The sequence below is a fragment of the Fusarium musae genome, chromosome 4 (assembly GCF_019915245.1).
Source record: "Fusarium musae strain F31 chromosome 4, whole genome shotgun sequence".
Classification (NCBI taxonomy): domain Eukaryota; kingdom Fungi; phylum Ascomycota; class Sordariomycetes; order Hypocreales; family Nectriaceae; genus Fusarium; species Fusarium musae.
Genome location: NC_058390.1, coordinates 1,987,745 through 2,004,094, shown reverse-complemented (window position 1 = coordinate 2,004,094; position 16,350 = coordinate 1,987,745). Strand labels below are relative to the sequence as shown.

At 49.3% G+C, this 16,350-nt stretch overlaps 4 protein-coding genes across 4 annotated transcripts; 3 read left to right on the top strand and 1 right to left on the bottom strand.

The window, feature by feature from the left end:
- Window positions 1-3,762: 3,762 nt before the first annotated feature.
- On the top strand, window positions 3,763-4,717 carry J7337_005562 (uncharacterized protein; the record flags this gene model as incomplete). The annotated part of the gene is made up of 2 exons (XM_044823238.1): window positions 3,763-3,768; window positions 3,827-4,717. The coding sequence occupies 2 exons, from the start codon at window positions 3,763-3,765 to the stop codon at window positions 4,715-4,717; spliced, it is 897 nt and encodes a 298-aa protein (XP_044681729.1).
- Window positions 4,718-6,248: 1,531 nt separating this feature from the next.
- Window positions 6,249-7,335, top strand: J7337_005561 (uncharacterized protein; the record flags this gene model as incomplete). Its single annotated transcript, XM_044823237.1, has 3 exons — window positions 6,249-6,323; window positions 6,400-6,936; window positions 6,991-7,335. The coding sequence occupies 3 exons, from the start codon at window positions 6,249-6,251 to the stop codon at window positions 7,333-7,335; spliced, it is 957 nt and encodes a 318-aa protein (XP_044681728.1).
- Window positions 7,336-8,328: 993 nt separating this feature from the next.
- TOM70 (TOM (translocase of outer membrane) complex component) lies at window positions 8,329-10,373 on the bottom strand (the record flags this gene model as incomplete). Its single annotated transcript, XM_044823236.1, has 3 exons — window positions 8,329-8,579; window positions 8,632-10,060; window positions 10,191-10,373. The coding sequence occupies 3 exons, from the start codon at window positions 10,371-10,373 to the stop codon at window positions 8,329-8,331; spliced, it is 1,863 nt and encodes a 620-aa protein (XP_044681727.1).
- Window positions 10,374-13,758: 3,385 nt separating this feature from the next.
- On the top strand, window positions 13,759-15,952 carry J7337_005559 (uncharacterized protein; the record flags this gene model as incomplete). The annotated part of the gene is made up of 5 exons (XM_044823235.1): window positions 13,759-13,851; window positions 13,977-14,180; window positions 14,231-14,353; window positions 14,411-15,055; window positions 15,107-15,952. The coding sequence occupies 5 exons, from the start codon at window positions 13,759-13,761 to the stop codon at window positions 15,950-15,952; spliced, it is 1,911 nt and encodes a 636-aa protein (XP_044681726.1).
- Between the last annotated feature and the right edge of the window lie 398 nt (window positions 15,953-16,350).

The following is a 16,350-nucleotide window of genomic DNA, read 5'->3' as shown; positions in this document are numbered from 1 at the left end:
CCTGCTCCAAGACTAACACCGCCCTGGCCAACACCTTTACCTCCGATGACACTAGAAGATGCATCCGTATATTCGGAGTTGGCCACACTCTCACCTGCAATGCTTTCCGTAGCACGTCCGCGACTCTTCCCGCCTCGGCCTGGGGCCGTGACCCCAGGAAGCCCAGGCCATTGATCAGGAGTGAAGCTTGAAAACATGGGAGGGAAGGCGCTGCTAAGAGAGGCACCTCCAAATGCAGAGCCATGAACAGAAGACACATCGTCGGGGATGTAGGAAACCATGGAGCCTGCATCAAAATCTCGACCAGATGGAGGGGGGTTGAAGCGTCCTCCATTGGAATAGCTGCCGGCTCCGAACTGTGGTTGCTGGTTCTTTTGACGATAACTAACCTTGGGTCGGCTGAACTGGAGCAAACATGCCTGCAGATTGGTCAACGGACCTTCGACAAAGCATTTGCGATCCTTGAAGTGGACAAGAAGATTGTGCCAAAGCTCATGTTTGGACAGCACCTTGGGATTGCCCAGGATGACGAGGCCATACTTGGCTCGAGTCAAGGCCACGTTCAAACGACGAGGGTCAGACAAAAACCCAATGCCCTGATTATCGTTGGATCGAACGCAAGATAGAACAATAAAGTCCTTCTCGCGACCTTGGAACGCATCAACCGATGCGACCTCGACTTCCTTATAGTATTCCTTTTTGTAGGTTCCTGAATTCTGCATAGTAGTCACGATGTAACTTCGCTGGCCTTCATATGGAGTAATAACGCCAATGTCAGCGGGTTTAACGCCGGCCTTAAAAAATCGAGTGACCGCCTTCTCAACATTGGATGCTTCCGTGCGGTTGAGGTATGAAGTTCCAGAGGCAGAAATCTCCTCGTGCCCCAGGTTAGACCAGAACATCATGGGCATCTCTGCGACGGGCCAAGGGAAGTCGACGTCCTTTCGAAGGCGATTCTCATGAGTGACACCGTTCTGCAAACTACCATCGTAGAACATGTTGGAAGGGAACTCGGATAGGCAAGGGTGCATTCGGTATTGGATGTTGAGCCGGATAGGCGACAATTTCAGGTTGACCAAGCGCTCGAAAAGCGACTGGTTAAGGCCAGCCTTGGCCGCCTTCTTGTTCATTATAACAGGGCCAAGCTGCTTGTGATCACCAACGAGGACGACCTGCTTACATCCAAGAACAAGAGGGATCATGCACTCAGGCTCCGCCGACTGAGTCGATTCATCAATCAGAACATTTCGGAACTTCATCTTCGAAAGACGAGGGTCGCCAGCTCCCACGCATGTGCAGCAGACGACGTCAGCGTTGTTGAGAATATCTCGTTCAGCGATCTTGGTAAGCTGTTTGTACTTCTTCTCATCCTGGCTGGACAGCTCGCCAAGCTCGTTCTTCAGCTGGGAAAGTTTGACAAGCTCGCTGTTGTGCTCTGACATGCGCACCTGCTCATGAAGAGCTAAGAAGCTGACTGATGATTCGACATCCTCGCGAGATTTGGCTGTGAGACGAACAACCTTGAGTCCTGTACGGTGAACACGCTCGCAGAGTTGGTCGACAGCGACGTTGGAAGGCGCACATACGAGGACCTGGTTTCCGCTCATCTTGGCTAAGTGGTAAATGATGGTAGCCGATGTGACAGTCTTGCCAGTTCCAGGAGGGCCTTGAATCAAACTCAGGGGCTTTTGAAGAACTGCCTTGATGGCGCCAACTTGACTTGGGTTGAGATCAGGGAGACCAGGGGCAGACCACTTCTTAGGCAGGTTTGTCTTCATGACCTGTAGCTGGACCTCATGGCCAAGCAATGTATGGAAAATGTAACCAGACACACTCATATCATCAACAGCAAATGTCTTCATGGCCAACTGCATGCGATCGTACGAAGTAGCTTTCCAAACGTAGTCTGCTGAGAAGTTGTGGGATAAGTCAGTGGGCACAAGCTTTTCGTTTCCAGTCTTGCGTAACTCCAGTGTGACCTCATCAGACTGGTTATTCGGGATCTTGATAACATAACCAACTCCTTCCCAAGGAGATCGCAGCTCGCCCTTGTAACGCAGGCGCATTTCATCACCAACAGCAAGTTTGACGTCTCCGGATTCGATTTTGTGCAGGTTGAAGCTGACCAGATGCTTATTGTTCAAACCGTAGTCCCAGCGCACGATGAGCCCATCTTCTGATTGTGCTTCCTTCAGTTTCTTGTCGTAGTCGGATTCCATTTTGACCAAAGGTCCAAAAATGTTTTGGTAGTGATAAGGATCGTCATAGTTTAGCAAGACAGGTTGAGGGTCGTCATCAATACTGGCTGCCTTCTCAAGGTCAACCACTGTCGCCTTAGGCTCGATCTTCCACATTTCCTCCAATTTGGCAATCATATTAGGCGTAAGGTGGCGGGCTCGGAGCTGTTCGGAGTCGGATGGGGTCGCGACAAGCCAAGGTAGAAAAGCTCGTTCTTCAATGAGGGGTTGCCATCGTGATGTATCCCAGTTCATGTCCTTGTTGGAGGTATTGGCGGCGCAAGGCTGTCGACAGAGGAGGACGACAACAGTATCGGACTTTGCTGGAATAAAGCCCAGGAGAAAGGCGTTTTTGGTTCCACAGTTATAGCATTCGAGTACAGTATCACCCAGCGTAGACTCAGGGTGGAGTTGAACCTCTTTATGGCGAGCTCGAACAAGATGATTCACAATGTGGGTCGAGGTGCCGTTGCCTCTCGCACTACAAAACCATTTATTGCAGGTGAGACATTTGACAACACATCCTGGGGAGTGAATGCCGCAATAACTAAAACCATATTAGCCAGATCCAAATATCAAGGCCATAGACAAAACCTACGCGCAGGCATGGGCAGGAAGTTCTTTCTCTTCATCCTGGCCTTTTAGTTTTAGTCCCGTCAGTCCGTCGATCGGGACACTGTTAAGGCTATCGTTGTCGTCTTCTTCAAAAGCCTCGGTCTGGTTATCATCATCATCGGCTCGGCGGCGGCCATTACGATCTCCATATTTGCCGTAGAGTAAGCTCTCGTCAGGGTCGATCGTGGAAAGGTCATCAGCTCCAGCTTTGATGGCAGCGGCAGAGTCGGATATCAAATGATTCCCAACATGGGTGAAGGCGCCCTCCATGTTGGTGTTTTGTTTAAGTTGTTGGTGGCTCGTAGAGTTTTTCTGCACAAAGACCTATCAGCAGTTGAATGCCCCGCGTCAGGGCAAAGTAAGGGTGGCGGTGACGCAGTGAGCGATGACAAGGTTCAATACGTTCCTCGACAGCCAAGATAGCGAGCGCGACTTACCTAGAGCTATTATTCTTCCGGGAGGTATCCGTATGGGAGGCCCAGGGTGGCTCGGATCGGATAGTAAAAGTGTTTGGAAGTTGCAAGTCGCTGGTAAGGCTCACATCATCGCGGGAACGAATGCGCCGGTACAAAGAAGGGCCAGGCGGCGAGGTATCTACTCGGAGTCAGGCGTATTTGGCGAGTAGTAAGGACTGCCACAGAACGCACGTCACAAAGTTTGGCGGCAAGAAATTATGCCTTTTGTTGCAATTATATCCAGGTGAACAGTTGGACCCTCTTTGCTAAGTGTAGTTGGTGGAACATTTTGCGCCCACGTGATAGGCGGTTTTCGTTATCAATGGATGTCCGCCTCGATAAGGAACTTTTTCTTGCTACCTACTGAGTGATAGCGTACCTATCTAACCTAGAAATTTTATACATGTTGCAAAAGCTCAAGCATCGCATTGTGAAAGCGGGCAGACGCCAAACCGATGATTGTAAGTTCTAATAGGAGTTCCTATATCCTTCTCATGAATATTAACTCTATTGGTATAGCGCAAACAAGCGCGCCAAAGGCGCGATTACCTCTATCGACGTGCTCTTCTTCTGCGAGACGCTGAGATCAGCGAGAAACGAGCCAAATTGAGATCTTCTTTGGCTTCTGGCAAGCCTTTGGATCCTTCAATTGCCAACGACAAGTCACTTCGCAAAGACTATCAGTATGACGAATCACGACCTGATCTCACCACCAACGAGCAGCTCGACTTGGACGATGAATATGCTCAGCTTTCAGGCATTGTCGATCCCCGCGTTCTTGTGACGACTTCACGAGATCCCTCGGCTAGATTATCAGCGTTCGCCAAGGAGATCAGACTTCTGCTTCCCACTGCCGTGCGCCTCAATCGCGGAAACCTCATCTTGCCCGATCTCGTACGCTCCGCTCAGTCAGCTGGCCTCTCTGATGTCGTCCTTCTTCACGAACATCGAGGCACCCCAACTGCTTTGACATTGTCGCATTTTCCGCATGGCCCAACTGTCTCATTCTCTCTTCACAACGTCGTTTTACGCCACGATATTCCTGGAAGCGTTCGAGGAACAGTTAGCGAATCGTACCCTCACCTCATCTTTGATGGCTTTACAAGTCGCTTAGGCGAGCGTGTAGTGAAAGTACTGAAACACGTCTTTCCTCCTAGGGAAGCCATCACGAGCAAAAACAAGGTCGGCAACCGAGTCGTCACATTCAAGAACATCGAGGACAGCATTGAAGTCAGGCATCATGTTTTCGTGCGGACAGGATACGACAGCGTCGAGCTGGCTGAAGTCGGGCCACGGATGACAATGAGGGTATTCGAGATTCGAAGCGGCACGCTTGATAACAAGGATGGCGACGTTGAATGGCACCTCACGCAATACACACGAACCGCCAAGAAGAAGAACTATTTATGAGAATGCCACACACTTCCCATAAGCATTTGATCCTATCGAAGATATCGTGGTCACCTTTTGCCCGATTGAAATGAAATGGCTTCGAATCGCAAGGCCTAGGCAGCCTCTGCACTACGGCTCATCATACGGTCCAGGTAACTTCTTGGGTTGGAATATATCGTGACCAGGGACGGCATATGATCGCATAAACCAATGTTGGCGCTTTGGAGTTTTTCGATGCAAAATTATGAGGCAGTGGCCCTGAGAAGATGGCGACTATCGTATTGGAAGAACTGGCTTCGGCTACTAACAGTGGCAGATGTTCATTGGTTTATGGTGACCAGCATCAGCACCGAGGTGAAAAGGGTGACGAAAAAGACTCCAGGCAGATGGAATCTCAAGCTGGGTCTTGCAGAGGCGAAGTCCCCCTGAAACGAAACAGTTATGTTTATTGTCCCGCAGCAGTTTCAATTGGAGTCATGTCGGCGATCTACGTAGTTATTATCAAAACTGTTTAGAACCAAACCAGTGCCTTGGCGCTGTCAATGAAACCTTCAACGGCTCAGCCACCATTTCTTGACCATGCGGGAATGGGGACAGATTAAGAACAAAACACTAATGATTTTCCATAATATCAATATTCCCTTGTGAGTTTTAAAAGGTACGAAATTGCTTGGTAATGCCTCATCGATGTATTGAGTGACCTGGTTCATCATAATCCTCTCCCCGATTTCTAGGTCCGGCGGACAAGGATGAATGCTCAGCCTCAGTGGGCAGTTGGGGATTCGCATTCGCAGTTTAGACTATACATATGTAGGTACCTAGTAGGTAGCCATAGCCTCAATGGCTGACGAGTAGTAATCGCTGGATGGCGGATAGAGGGTCACCGACAAGACGAGAGACCCAAGAGACCCTTGAGCTGGGTTTGTATATTTCTGGAAACTTACCCATTGTTCCTTTTCCGTGCTTGGTTCGAATGAATGAACACCCGCCACTTGCGTACGCAGTCATCTAACAATTCTAGGTAGATCCGATACTGCCGGGGGTTCAGTTTTAGGACCTTCATACATAAGCCGAATGAATTCCCTCTCGGTCAGCAATTGAAACCTGAACTTGAATGATTCATTCTGCCAAAATCAACGTCTAGGCTAGTTGCCACATCAGCTGGCGATCTCAATAAGCGAGGCTGTTTTTTTGTTTACTCATTTCTCTTGAGCCTGTTCAATAAAAAAGATCAAGCTTTTTCAGGCCCAAAAACCTGCCGGGGTACCTACGTCACGTCACGTTCGTACCCGTTCACTGAAGGACCCGTGCCCAAATCCACCAAAACCGCAAAAGTCCACTGGCGCCACTAAGCTCTGGCGCTCGGCCCCGGCCCATATTGTCCAATCCACGTTGATCTTAAGGCCAAGACAAACTAAAGCTCAGTCGAGTAGCTTCATCTCATCATTTCTCACCACCAGCACCAGCCTTTTATTAGTGCTTTTTGCTCCTCTCATCATCACCATCCATCCCCCGCCATTGCTTCCTTGTTTGAGTATACTTGAGCGCCATGTCCTACGATCAGTACAATCAGAACCCTTACCAGCAGGGCTCGGCTCAGGATAACTCCTATGGCTATGGCCAGGTACGCGCAGCCTTGTTGTCCCCTGTCCCTCATGAACTGACCACAATCATGCTGACCCGAATGCTTCGAACTACAGGCCAATCCTTATGCGCAAGAAGCGCCAGCCCATAGTAACGACCAGTATGAGATGCAGGATTATTCGCAACAGGCTACAGCTACTAGCTCGAGTCTTTCTCAGCAAGAATTCCTGAACCGCGTGCAGAAACTCCGCGATGAAATCAAGGGTCTGACCAACGACGTCGATTACATCGGCCAGCTCCACCAACGCACCCTCAGCAGTACCGATGGGTCCGCCAACCATGACCTCGAGCAGTATGTTTCTCAGACCCAGATCCGAAACACCGCTATCAAGGACGGCATCAAGGGACTCGAGCGCGATCTCGCAAAGACCAACGACAGCTCCCGTACCACAAAGAACACCCAGCTGCAGTCCCTCAAGACCTTCTTTAAGTCAGAGCTCGACAAGTACCAGAGCATCGAGCGGGATTACCAGCAGCGCTATCGCGATCAGATTGCCCGTCAATACCGTATCGTCAACCCCGATGCTTCCGAGCAAGAGGTGCAGGAAGCCGCCAACGCCGACTGGGGCAACGAGGGTGTGTTCCAGACTGCTGTAAGCAATCCCCCCAGCTACTTTCTCGGGCAGCATGACTAATGAGATACTCAGCTACGAACAAATCGTACCGGTCATGCAAGCTCCGTACTCGGTAATGTTCGTGCTCGTCACAGTGAACTTCAGCGCATTGAGCAAACTCTTTCCGAGCTTGCCATCCTCTACCAGGAGCTCGCCACCATTGTCGAGCAGCAAGAGCCGGTCATCCAGGCCGCTGAAACTAATGCTATCAACACCGTCGATCACATGGAGAAGGGCAACGAGCAAGTCGAGGTGGCCAAGAAGCACGCCGCCAACCGTCGCAAGCTCAAGTGGTGGTGTGCCCTCGTCGTCCTACTCATCATCATCGCTATTGCCGTGGGTGTCGGTGTCGGTGTTTCTGTGGCAAACAACAAGTAGAGCAGAGGCTCATCGTCTCAAACTCCATTGCCGATGTTATGATGCTGACGCTGATGCTCTGCTTGTTTCTGTTTCTCGTTTTCCCCTTCATAGATATCTCGACGACGCATTTGAGTTCCCATTCTTCCGTTTTTACCCACAAGACCAGAGGATACGACACGTCTTTAATCCGTATACCACCTCCCGTATTTAATCATTCTTCTTCCCTTTGGCGCCGAAGCGTTAGGGGCCTTGTTGTTGCGGTCGTGGAGGAGAGGGTGGAGCTCACCCTGACTGTTAATGAGAAACCCGGATTCATGTGAGCTTTTATCCTCGGATGGTATTTTTGCTCTTTTTTTTTTTTTTTTTTTTGTCTACTGGCGTTCTATCTTTTTTGCTCCTCTTGTAATATCACTGGTCCGTCCTCAAATTACAAGAGGAGAGGCAGACAGATGAGGAGCATCGCCGTTATTGTACATATGTATGTTGAAACACGATCCAGAAAACGTCATTGAGTCATTGAGGCTACTGGAGTAGAGATTCATGGTATTAATGTCATGCCTTTAAAGGCTGTTCAATCATATCGGTCTACATAGTGATTTTGAGTACCATATTCATCAAGTCATCGGACAGGGCGTGACGAAAAAAAAAATACGACTCATTTTTCTTCCTCCCATGTACCAGTGCAAATGATGTCCAAGCCTGCTGAGTACCTGCCCTGCGTTCACCCTCGAAAATTTCCGATATGCTTAAGAAAAACATAAGAGAAGCACTTATTATATACAGGTACAATTGGGCTCAGTTGTGTGCATTATAGTTCCCAACTGCAGAGCATTGGACCTTACTTGCTGGTGAGGAAGCAGCTGCGTAAGCTCCCTCGGTGGACAGAGTGTGGTTGGTTATGTCCCGCGTCCCATCCTAAATCAACGCCATCCTTTTTCTCGTCTGCTCCTAATTCGTACACTTTACACGCCTTGGCCATTCATTGATTGGTGTTTATTTCTCGTACAACATTTATTGGGGACCCATACGAAGGCCACCAGGCCCAGCGCCACCCGCCAACTTGGCTGCCAACTTTGGGTACTTCTCTGTGACTTGAACTTGTGTTCTGGTTGCCTCGGCGTATGACAAGGCATTGACAATCTCACCCTCAGTTCGAGCGAGCTCGGCCGCGCGCTCGAAATACTTAAGAGCAGCAGGAACGTTGTTCTGTTGAAGGAGGAGCTGGGCCATGGTAGCGACGGCAATATCGCACTCCGGGTCGACTAGGTTATTGTTAGGACAATAATTGGCTGCATTGTGTAGGAGAATACTTACTGATAAGGGCCTTCTGGCAAAGGGCCTCGGCTTCCTTAAAGTCTTGCTTCCACTGGAACAGGGCCAGTGCTTTGTTAATCAAGGGCAAAACGTTCATTGACATGGGCTTAGTCTGCTTTTCCATCTCCATAGCCGTGTCGAACTTTTCAACAGCTTCAGAGAAGTTACCCTGATCGAGGAGCAATTCTCCATAGTAGTTGTAGACGTCAGGTACTTTAGGGAAGTTCTTAATGCATCGTCGGAAAGTAGCCATGGACGAAGCGATTGAGCCCATCTTGTACTGGGTGACACCGAGTTGGATATGGGAGAAGATGAAGTCCTTGTCAAGGTCAATCGACTTCTGGTAATCTTTCTGGGCATCGGCAAGGTCTCCTTTGATGAAATGGGCCTGAGCGCGGTGGTAGTAGACGTCGGGGTCGTTCTTATCCTGCTCGAGAGCCTTGGCAAACTCAGCCTCGGCCTTGTCAGGCTCGCCCAGCTCCAGGCTGATGCTGGCACGCTTGATATAGCTCTGTGTCATGGTGGGGTCGAGCTCGATGCTCTTGTCGAAATCCTGCGTTGCTTCGGCATGGTTACCTAGCAAGGTTCGGAATGTACCTCTCATGTTATAAGCAAGCGCTTCGTGCTCACCCAGGTCACCGAGCTCTAGAGCCTTCTCGAAAGCCTGGCGAGCCTCTTCATAGCCATCGCCAGTCTTCTTCTCCAAAGCTTGGAGTCCAATCTGCACTTGTCCCTTACCAGTATCAGGGTCCAATTCTTCCGAGTCCTCAAGGCCTTCGGGGCGAGGCTTAGGGCGGAAGCTTTGAAGGTAGTTGCCGACAAAGATGGGGCTGGGCAGCTTAGGTGGTCGGGACGCCATCATCTCCTTGGCCTTTTGCTCGGCGAAAGTCTTGAGAAGTCTCTCGACAGCCTGGGCCGTAGACTCGCTCTTGAAGTTGTCAATGATACATGAGGCCGTGAAATCGAGGAGGGCCTCGGAGTACTTCTTCTGGTGCTCGTAGGCAGTAGCACGGCGGTTGATGGCCTTTACGTACTCAGGATCCATGTTGATAGCGGCAGTGGTGTCCTCGATAACCTGGTCCCATTCGCTCATTGCGCTGTGGCAGGCTGCCCGGTTGGAGTAGAAGACAGGGTCGGCCTTGCAGAGAATGGCTTTAGAGTAGAGGTCGATAGCCTTGTTATATGACTTATCGCCATAGGCCTTGTTGCCAGCCTGCTTCAGCTTGGCGGCATACTCTTCACGCTGTTCTTGGGTGAGGCTGGAGACAGTTTCTTCGTCGACCTCGGGCAGCTCGGGCTCGCTCTCGGCAGAGGCAGGCTTGGGTTGAGAGGGGCCACTTGAGGGCACTTCCTTATCAGCTTTGCGATCGGCTTCCTTTCGCTTTCTCCTCTCCTTCTTGCTCAACTTTGGTGTTGTGTCTTTGCCGCTCTGCAGTTTCCAGTTGGAAGTTAGTCAAGGTTTGTTCATTATTAGTGCAGTGATATCCGACGCAGAGCCGCAAGGTGCCCGCAGAAATATCCGACATCATCAAAATGGAGACAGTGGCAATTGCACATACGTTGTCATTGAGGTAGTAAATAACACCGGCACCTGTCACAGCAATACCAACACCTGCAATGGTGTAGACGACAGTCTTGTTCTCAGAGGCCCAATGTGTTAACCGCTCCCAGAGGCCAGAGGAAGAGTCGACAGGTACGTAGGTTGGCTGGCCTGGAGCCATTGATGGAATTGGACCCGACATTGCGAAGTCTATGTGTTATTGAAGGGGATCGGCGTAGCGGGGGGCGAGTAGAAGTGAAGCCGTCGATGCGGGATTGAAGGGAGTCGGGAAGCCGATGATGTATGGGCGCGGATCGGAGCAGTATCACAGAACCAGAACCAGATCACAGTTGGTAGCTTCGGCGGCTGGGCTGGGCACGCGCAGAAAAAGCTGACGGCTCTGTTTGAAATTTGGCGCGAACAGTGGAGGTTCGCGGGCCGGATCCACTGAAAGTTTTTCCGATCAGCACCAACTTTAGGTAGTGAATTTGGATATGGATGCCCACCTCAGACCTGCCCGAGTGAGGTTCCTAGTTCGTAGCGACGCTATGTGTTTGGTGACGTCCTTCCACCCTCATGCCTGAGGCACTTGGACGGCAGGCTAAGTGGTCTCGGTACCTTGCCTATGGACTCAGCTGGGCACTTCTTACCTTACCTATCCTTGACATGAACTACAAACTACTACCTTGGTACTTCAGCAGGTATAACAACTTGAGATTCATGATATACAAGTCGGATGTGTTCTCAATCCCTAGCGGTTAACAGACTGACCCAATGGTTCTGATCTCCCCACGACCCCCTGTCATGATTTTGATGGTTGGCGGTCTGCCGATTTCTGCGAATTATGAGGTGACATGTTGCAGGGATTCTTCCGTGATTCGGCACTCTCCTACATGAGATCGATCTTGAAAGTCCTTGCACGATAGAAATACGGGGGATAAATATACACGTGCATGCTGAAGTAGGCATGGATGAATGGATAATGCTTGGCTCTTGAATGCAAGTCTTCGTCAAAACAGTCCCTTACCAAAATTTGTGATATGCAACATCCATATCATGATTGGCTCTGGTACATTGACAAAGCCTTGTGCCTAATAATAATTCCCCGGCTCAGCCCTGGAGAGAGCGGCTTCTACATCGAAGGGCAATCAATTCGACATCTCGTCCATGGAGATGGGGAGACATTGATAGTCGCCAGAAACCTCGCTTGCTCTACTGTGCTGTTTCTGTTCAATACGGATTTCATATTACTAATTCCGCCCTACTTCCTCACCTCTAGTAGTAGGTTTTAATGTTACCACTTTGGCCATGCAACCCAGGACAACTTCCTTTCAAAACTTAAGTGTCATGTCCGACTAACTCCAAAACATGTACTGAGAAAAATGTCCGACGACTTCTCCATTTTCACCTCTATGAGGTACGACGCTAAACTTGCACAGTTGAAAAGTCGGGGATGCGCTGGCGAGGGCTGGAACTTTGAGAACAACTCCCCTCTGTACATGCTTGACTTTCACCGAGATCGGCTTCTCAAGGCAGCGACACATTGGGGGTGGCAGTCCGCAGCAGATCAGCTATCCGGTGACGACGGGCTGTCATATCTGGCTCAACTTATTGCAAACGCTGTAGGGCCATCTCATCCAACACCACTGAAACTTAAAATAGTCGTGTCTCATCAAGGCGACATCAGAATCGAGCACTCCAGCACACCCGAGGTTCCCATACACAACCTCTTACCAGCTCGGCTTCCAGACCCATCTCGTCCTTCACTGGAAAGCGAACCACAGAAGTGCTCTTCTTATACGGTTCTCTTGGATCAGGTTTCAACGACAAGGTCCGAGTATACTCATTTTAAAACTACAATGAGGGCCATGTACGACGCAGCCCGACAGCGTGCTGGCATTAGTTATGCAGATCCTATAGAGGTCTTGGTCGTAAGCCAAGACGACGGTTCTGTGATGGAAGGGACATTTACTACACCCTATTTCTGGAGGGCCGGTCGTTGGGTTACACCACCTGTTGCAGCCCAATTCAGCTGGGAGGAAGGCAATGGCGGCCAAGATGGAACCTCGAGACGTTGGGCATTAGAACGGTATGGCCCCCCGTAAGTCAACGAATAGTAAGGGCCTCGATACTGATTTAAGACCAGAGGACTCGCTTCTGAGCAAGTTATCGATTCAAAATCATTGATCAATGGCGAAGAATGTTGGATTAGCAACGGTGTCAGAGGATTCATTCCGGCTACTATCCGTCTCCTTTGATTAGACATTGTCGGGTCAATATAATAGGATCCCCATTGATAGCCACCATGCAGCACGGCTTCTTATACGCTCGTCTGGTGGCAAGTTGGGTATGGATACAGGTTTGACCGTGAGCCGTCGACATTGTGTTGCAATGCTGCTTAAGCCGCAGACTGTTGGGGCAATCTATCACTGGCGTGCCTTTACATTTTATGCACGCCATATTTCTAGTTGATCATCAGGTTTACAGCTCTTTGTGGTTGACGCTGGATGATAAGTAGACTGAGCATGTTGCATGCCGCTGAAAATCAAGTATATACTCGGCTTTTATTTCCTCAAATTCATCATCCCCTCTCACAAACGGGTCACTATCATTTTTGCTTAACTTATCGGGCCCCCGGGGTTCTTCTACTTGCATGCACTGCTGGTGTACATTATATGCCCGTTTTCACTTGATCAGGGGAATTTATAGAGTGGGAAGCATAATAGGATGACACAGCTAGCTGTCGGCGCCTAAGAAAGGCAAGACATTCCGATTCTCCAGCGGCCGGTATTGACCGTTGCATTTAATCTAGACTTGTTGTATTATTGCCAAACAAGAACTGGTTATAAAACAGTATAAATTGAGTGGTCCCGAACACGAGCAAGGTTAAGTGCTTACATTAGATGGCAGTGAGATTACTGCTGGTCTTTCTTTCATCCAACATGTTACTATTGACTTATACTGACCTGGTATGGGCAGTTTCGTTCCTTTTTGTCTATATAAGGTAAGGTAGTGTAGCTCAGCTGCTGAACCCCTGGCGGTTAAAAAGACAGGTATAGAAGCTTTGTGGTATAGGGTAACTCGAAGTGAAAGTGAAACTTAGGAAACGCGTCGCCCGGGGAAAGCTTCCACCTATACAATCACCTACCCCTCCAAGCAGCCTAGGAAACGACACCAGAATAACGGATATAACTTATATTCGACCGTGGTATCGATGTAATCTGAAGCTACGGCATCAGGGACGTTCGTGTTGAGCACGGTTGCCCTTTGCTGCCTCACTTGTCGTTTTGGGGGTACACGAGCGCCAGTTCCTTGGCGATCCTGAACAACTGCACAGGTGAGACAACCTCAAAGCTTCTGTTCGCGAAATCGCAGATACTTTGTCGAGACGGTTATTTGGGCGGTCTTTCGACCCGACCTCGCCACTTGGGAAGCAATCGATTCACATATAAATGTGTTGCCCAAGCTCTTGTTTCAATGCTAATGAGGAAACCAGGCCATACTATTATATTTGAAATGAGGCAATCTGCTGAAACATCACCATCTATCAGATATATGTACCAGAAAAGTATTGAGTGCGACTAGCAATGGCCTCCGGAACTCAAGAGTCAGCTATTGCTGAAGGCCGCCAACTGTATGGCGCCAAGCAATACAAACCCGCTCTCAAGCAATTCACCAAAGTATGAGGCCAACAATGCACAGCCTGCTTGCTCGGTTACTGACTATTCGCACCAAGGCAATGCAACTCTGCGTTTGTGCTCGACGAGAGAAACGGCCACGATGTAGCTGCAAAAACTTTGAAAAGGTTGCTTCTGAGGGCGGCTCCATCTTCCACGAAGCCATGTACACCTGTGCCTGCACGGTGCGCAACACGTTCAGCAAATGCGATAATAAGCTACACATACAAGCCCTTGACTACCGTGCCGCGACATTTGAAGAGATGAAGGAGCTTGAGAGAGCTCAAAAGGACGCCGAATGGATACTAGAACTTGCACCACGGCTTCCAGATGTTTGAACCTCCCAACCAAATACATTTCGGCGATATACTTACTTATTTAGGGGTATTTACGATTGGGCAAAATATCGCGCCTCCAAAAGAAAAATGAATTCGCTTGGAAAGTATACACTGCTGGCATCGAAGTCGGAAATAAACACCGCCTTGCTGAATCGCCCAAGTTTCAGGTACGGAGCCGTTCATTTATGCGACTGTGAATGGATTCATTGCTGACCTGAAGGTAGAAACTCCGAGCCGCAAGACAACCCTTGCACATACGATTCTATCGCAAAGACCCTTTAAGAAACCCGCAGGAGATTGTTCAACGTATTTTCCACTATCTCGATTTCGGGTCTCTCGTCCGATGTACTGGTGTCTCCAGGGAATGGAGGCAGTACCTTACTAGTCATGGCAATGAGCGGCTGTGGCGTACCTTGTTCTTCAGAGAGAAACTTGCCCATGACCGGCCACCTGGCGTGAAGTCACTCAAGAAATTGATTTCTTTCTCCGGAAACGACGTCCGCCAGATCATTGTCGAGGATATATCGCGCTTCAGACTTACCCAGCACAAATTAGTTGCCCTATTACAAGGGTCAAAGAACCTTGAGCATCTCGAATTGAGGGGTTCTACCGAGGAAGACCTAAGTATACCGGCAGCAAAGGGTATACTTAAAAAGCTGAACCATATCATTCTGCAGGACATAATCATCCAGAAGCCCCATATCATGGTATCACTCTTACAACATGCCCATGAGAGCTTGCAAATTCTACACATTGACGGCTTGCCCCAAATCGACTCATCGAACCAGGCAATCTTTCCACATTTACCTAATCTTCAGTACATGCGACTTGAAGAGCCTCGAAGGCCGAGTCCTTTCAGGCTGCGTATGGTGAGTGATTCTTTTCTCTGAAAAATTGAACGCCTAACTGACTGAGTTTAGTGGCATCTGGCCTCAAAGACGCCACGCATGGAGCAACTCTATCTGAAAGACGTTCAACTTTCTGGGGAACTCCCTGCAGATGCCAAACTGGATGATTTTTGGCCAGAGCTCAAAGCAGTTACAGTACATGGACCCAACGATTCTGACCTGAACACTGCGCAAACAATCCAGCATCTAACTTCGCTACGTGGAGGCCGCACACTGCAATCCATTGATTTTGATTTTCGATGGAGACCTGATGACGAGGGGCCCCTTGGCTTGATCATGTTGTCCGAGATACTGAATCGAGAGCCCGAGATGCTGGCCACCGATGGGTATGACAAGAACCGCCAGTATTCAGATCTCCGGTCATTACGTCTCCGGCGAGCAATGGTACCGCCATTAAAACTGCAAAAGGTGCTTCGTGATACCCTCACTTCGCACAAGCTCCACACTCTCGATCTTGCCTTTCCCCTCGATCCTCAAGGCGTTCTTGAAGGATCTGGCAGTACCAAACACATCCAAGATCATGCCTGGCTGCGTGGAGAGCCGGCTATCAGGTCTATCGGGCTTTCAGAATTCCGATTCCGCTCATATCCCAAGACCATCAACGAGATGTATTTGCCGGATTTTCTGGCCAGCTTCCCTAACCTCGAGATTCTTGAAATCAACTCGTCGCATTATGAGGCTCGCGAGTTGTGCATTATGATCGAAGCGATACTCAAGGTCACCCACATACAACGTCTTTACCAGAAAACAGTTCATGGGGAATGGGGAGACAAACTCCGTAAAGTGACGGACATGCACGGAGTAGAGCTTATATGGGGTGACAGGCCAAGGGAATGGCCACTAAAGATAGATGGTTAGTCCTAATTGCCCCAATCAAGGCATTGATTAATTTAGATTATAATTTTGTCTTTGCCATATGAGATACACGCGCGGGCTTCATGTGGAGGGGAATACCATACATCGCAGGCTTGCGATTCATGACTGTCGGCTCCCCAAGACCTCCGTTTTTGCACACAAGATAACATGAGACAATTTAAGTGACATGCTATCAATCGATTCTCTTTCGAGTGCGTTATATAGAGCATATCGCTTCCTTCTTCGATATCAACCCAAAGACTTCGTTCTGTACGGACATTTCATACCCCGATCTACCTTAAGAACAACAACCCCAACGCCTGCCGTACAAATATGCATTCTGAAGACAGCAATGATGGCTAGAATATCTCAACCAAGCATATTCGTAGCTCAGGCTCTGC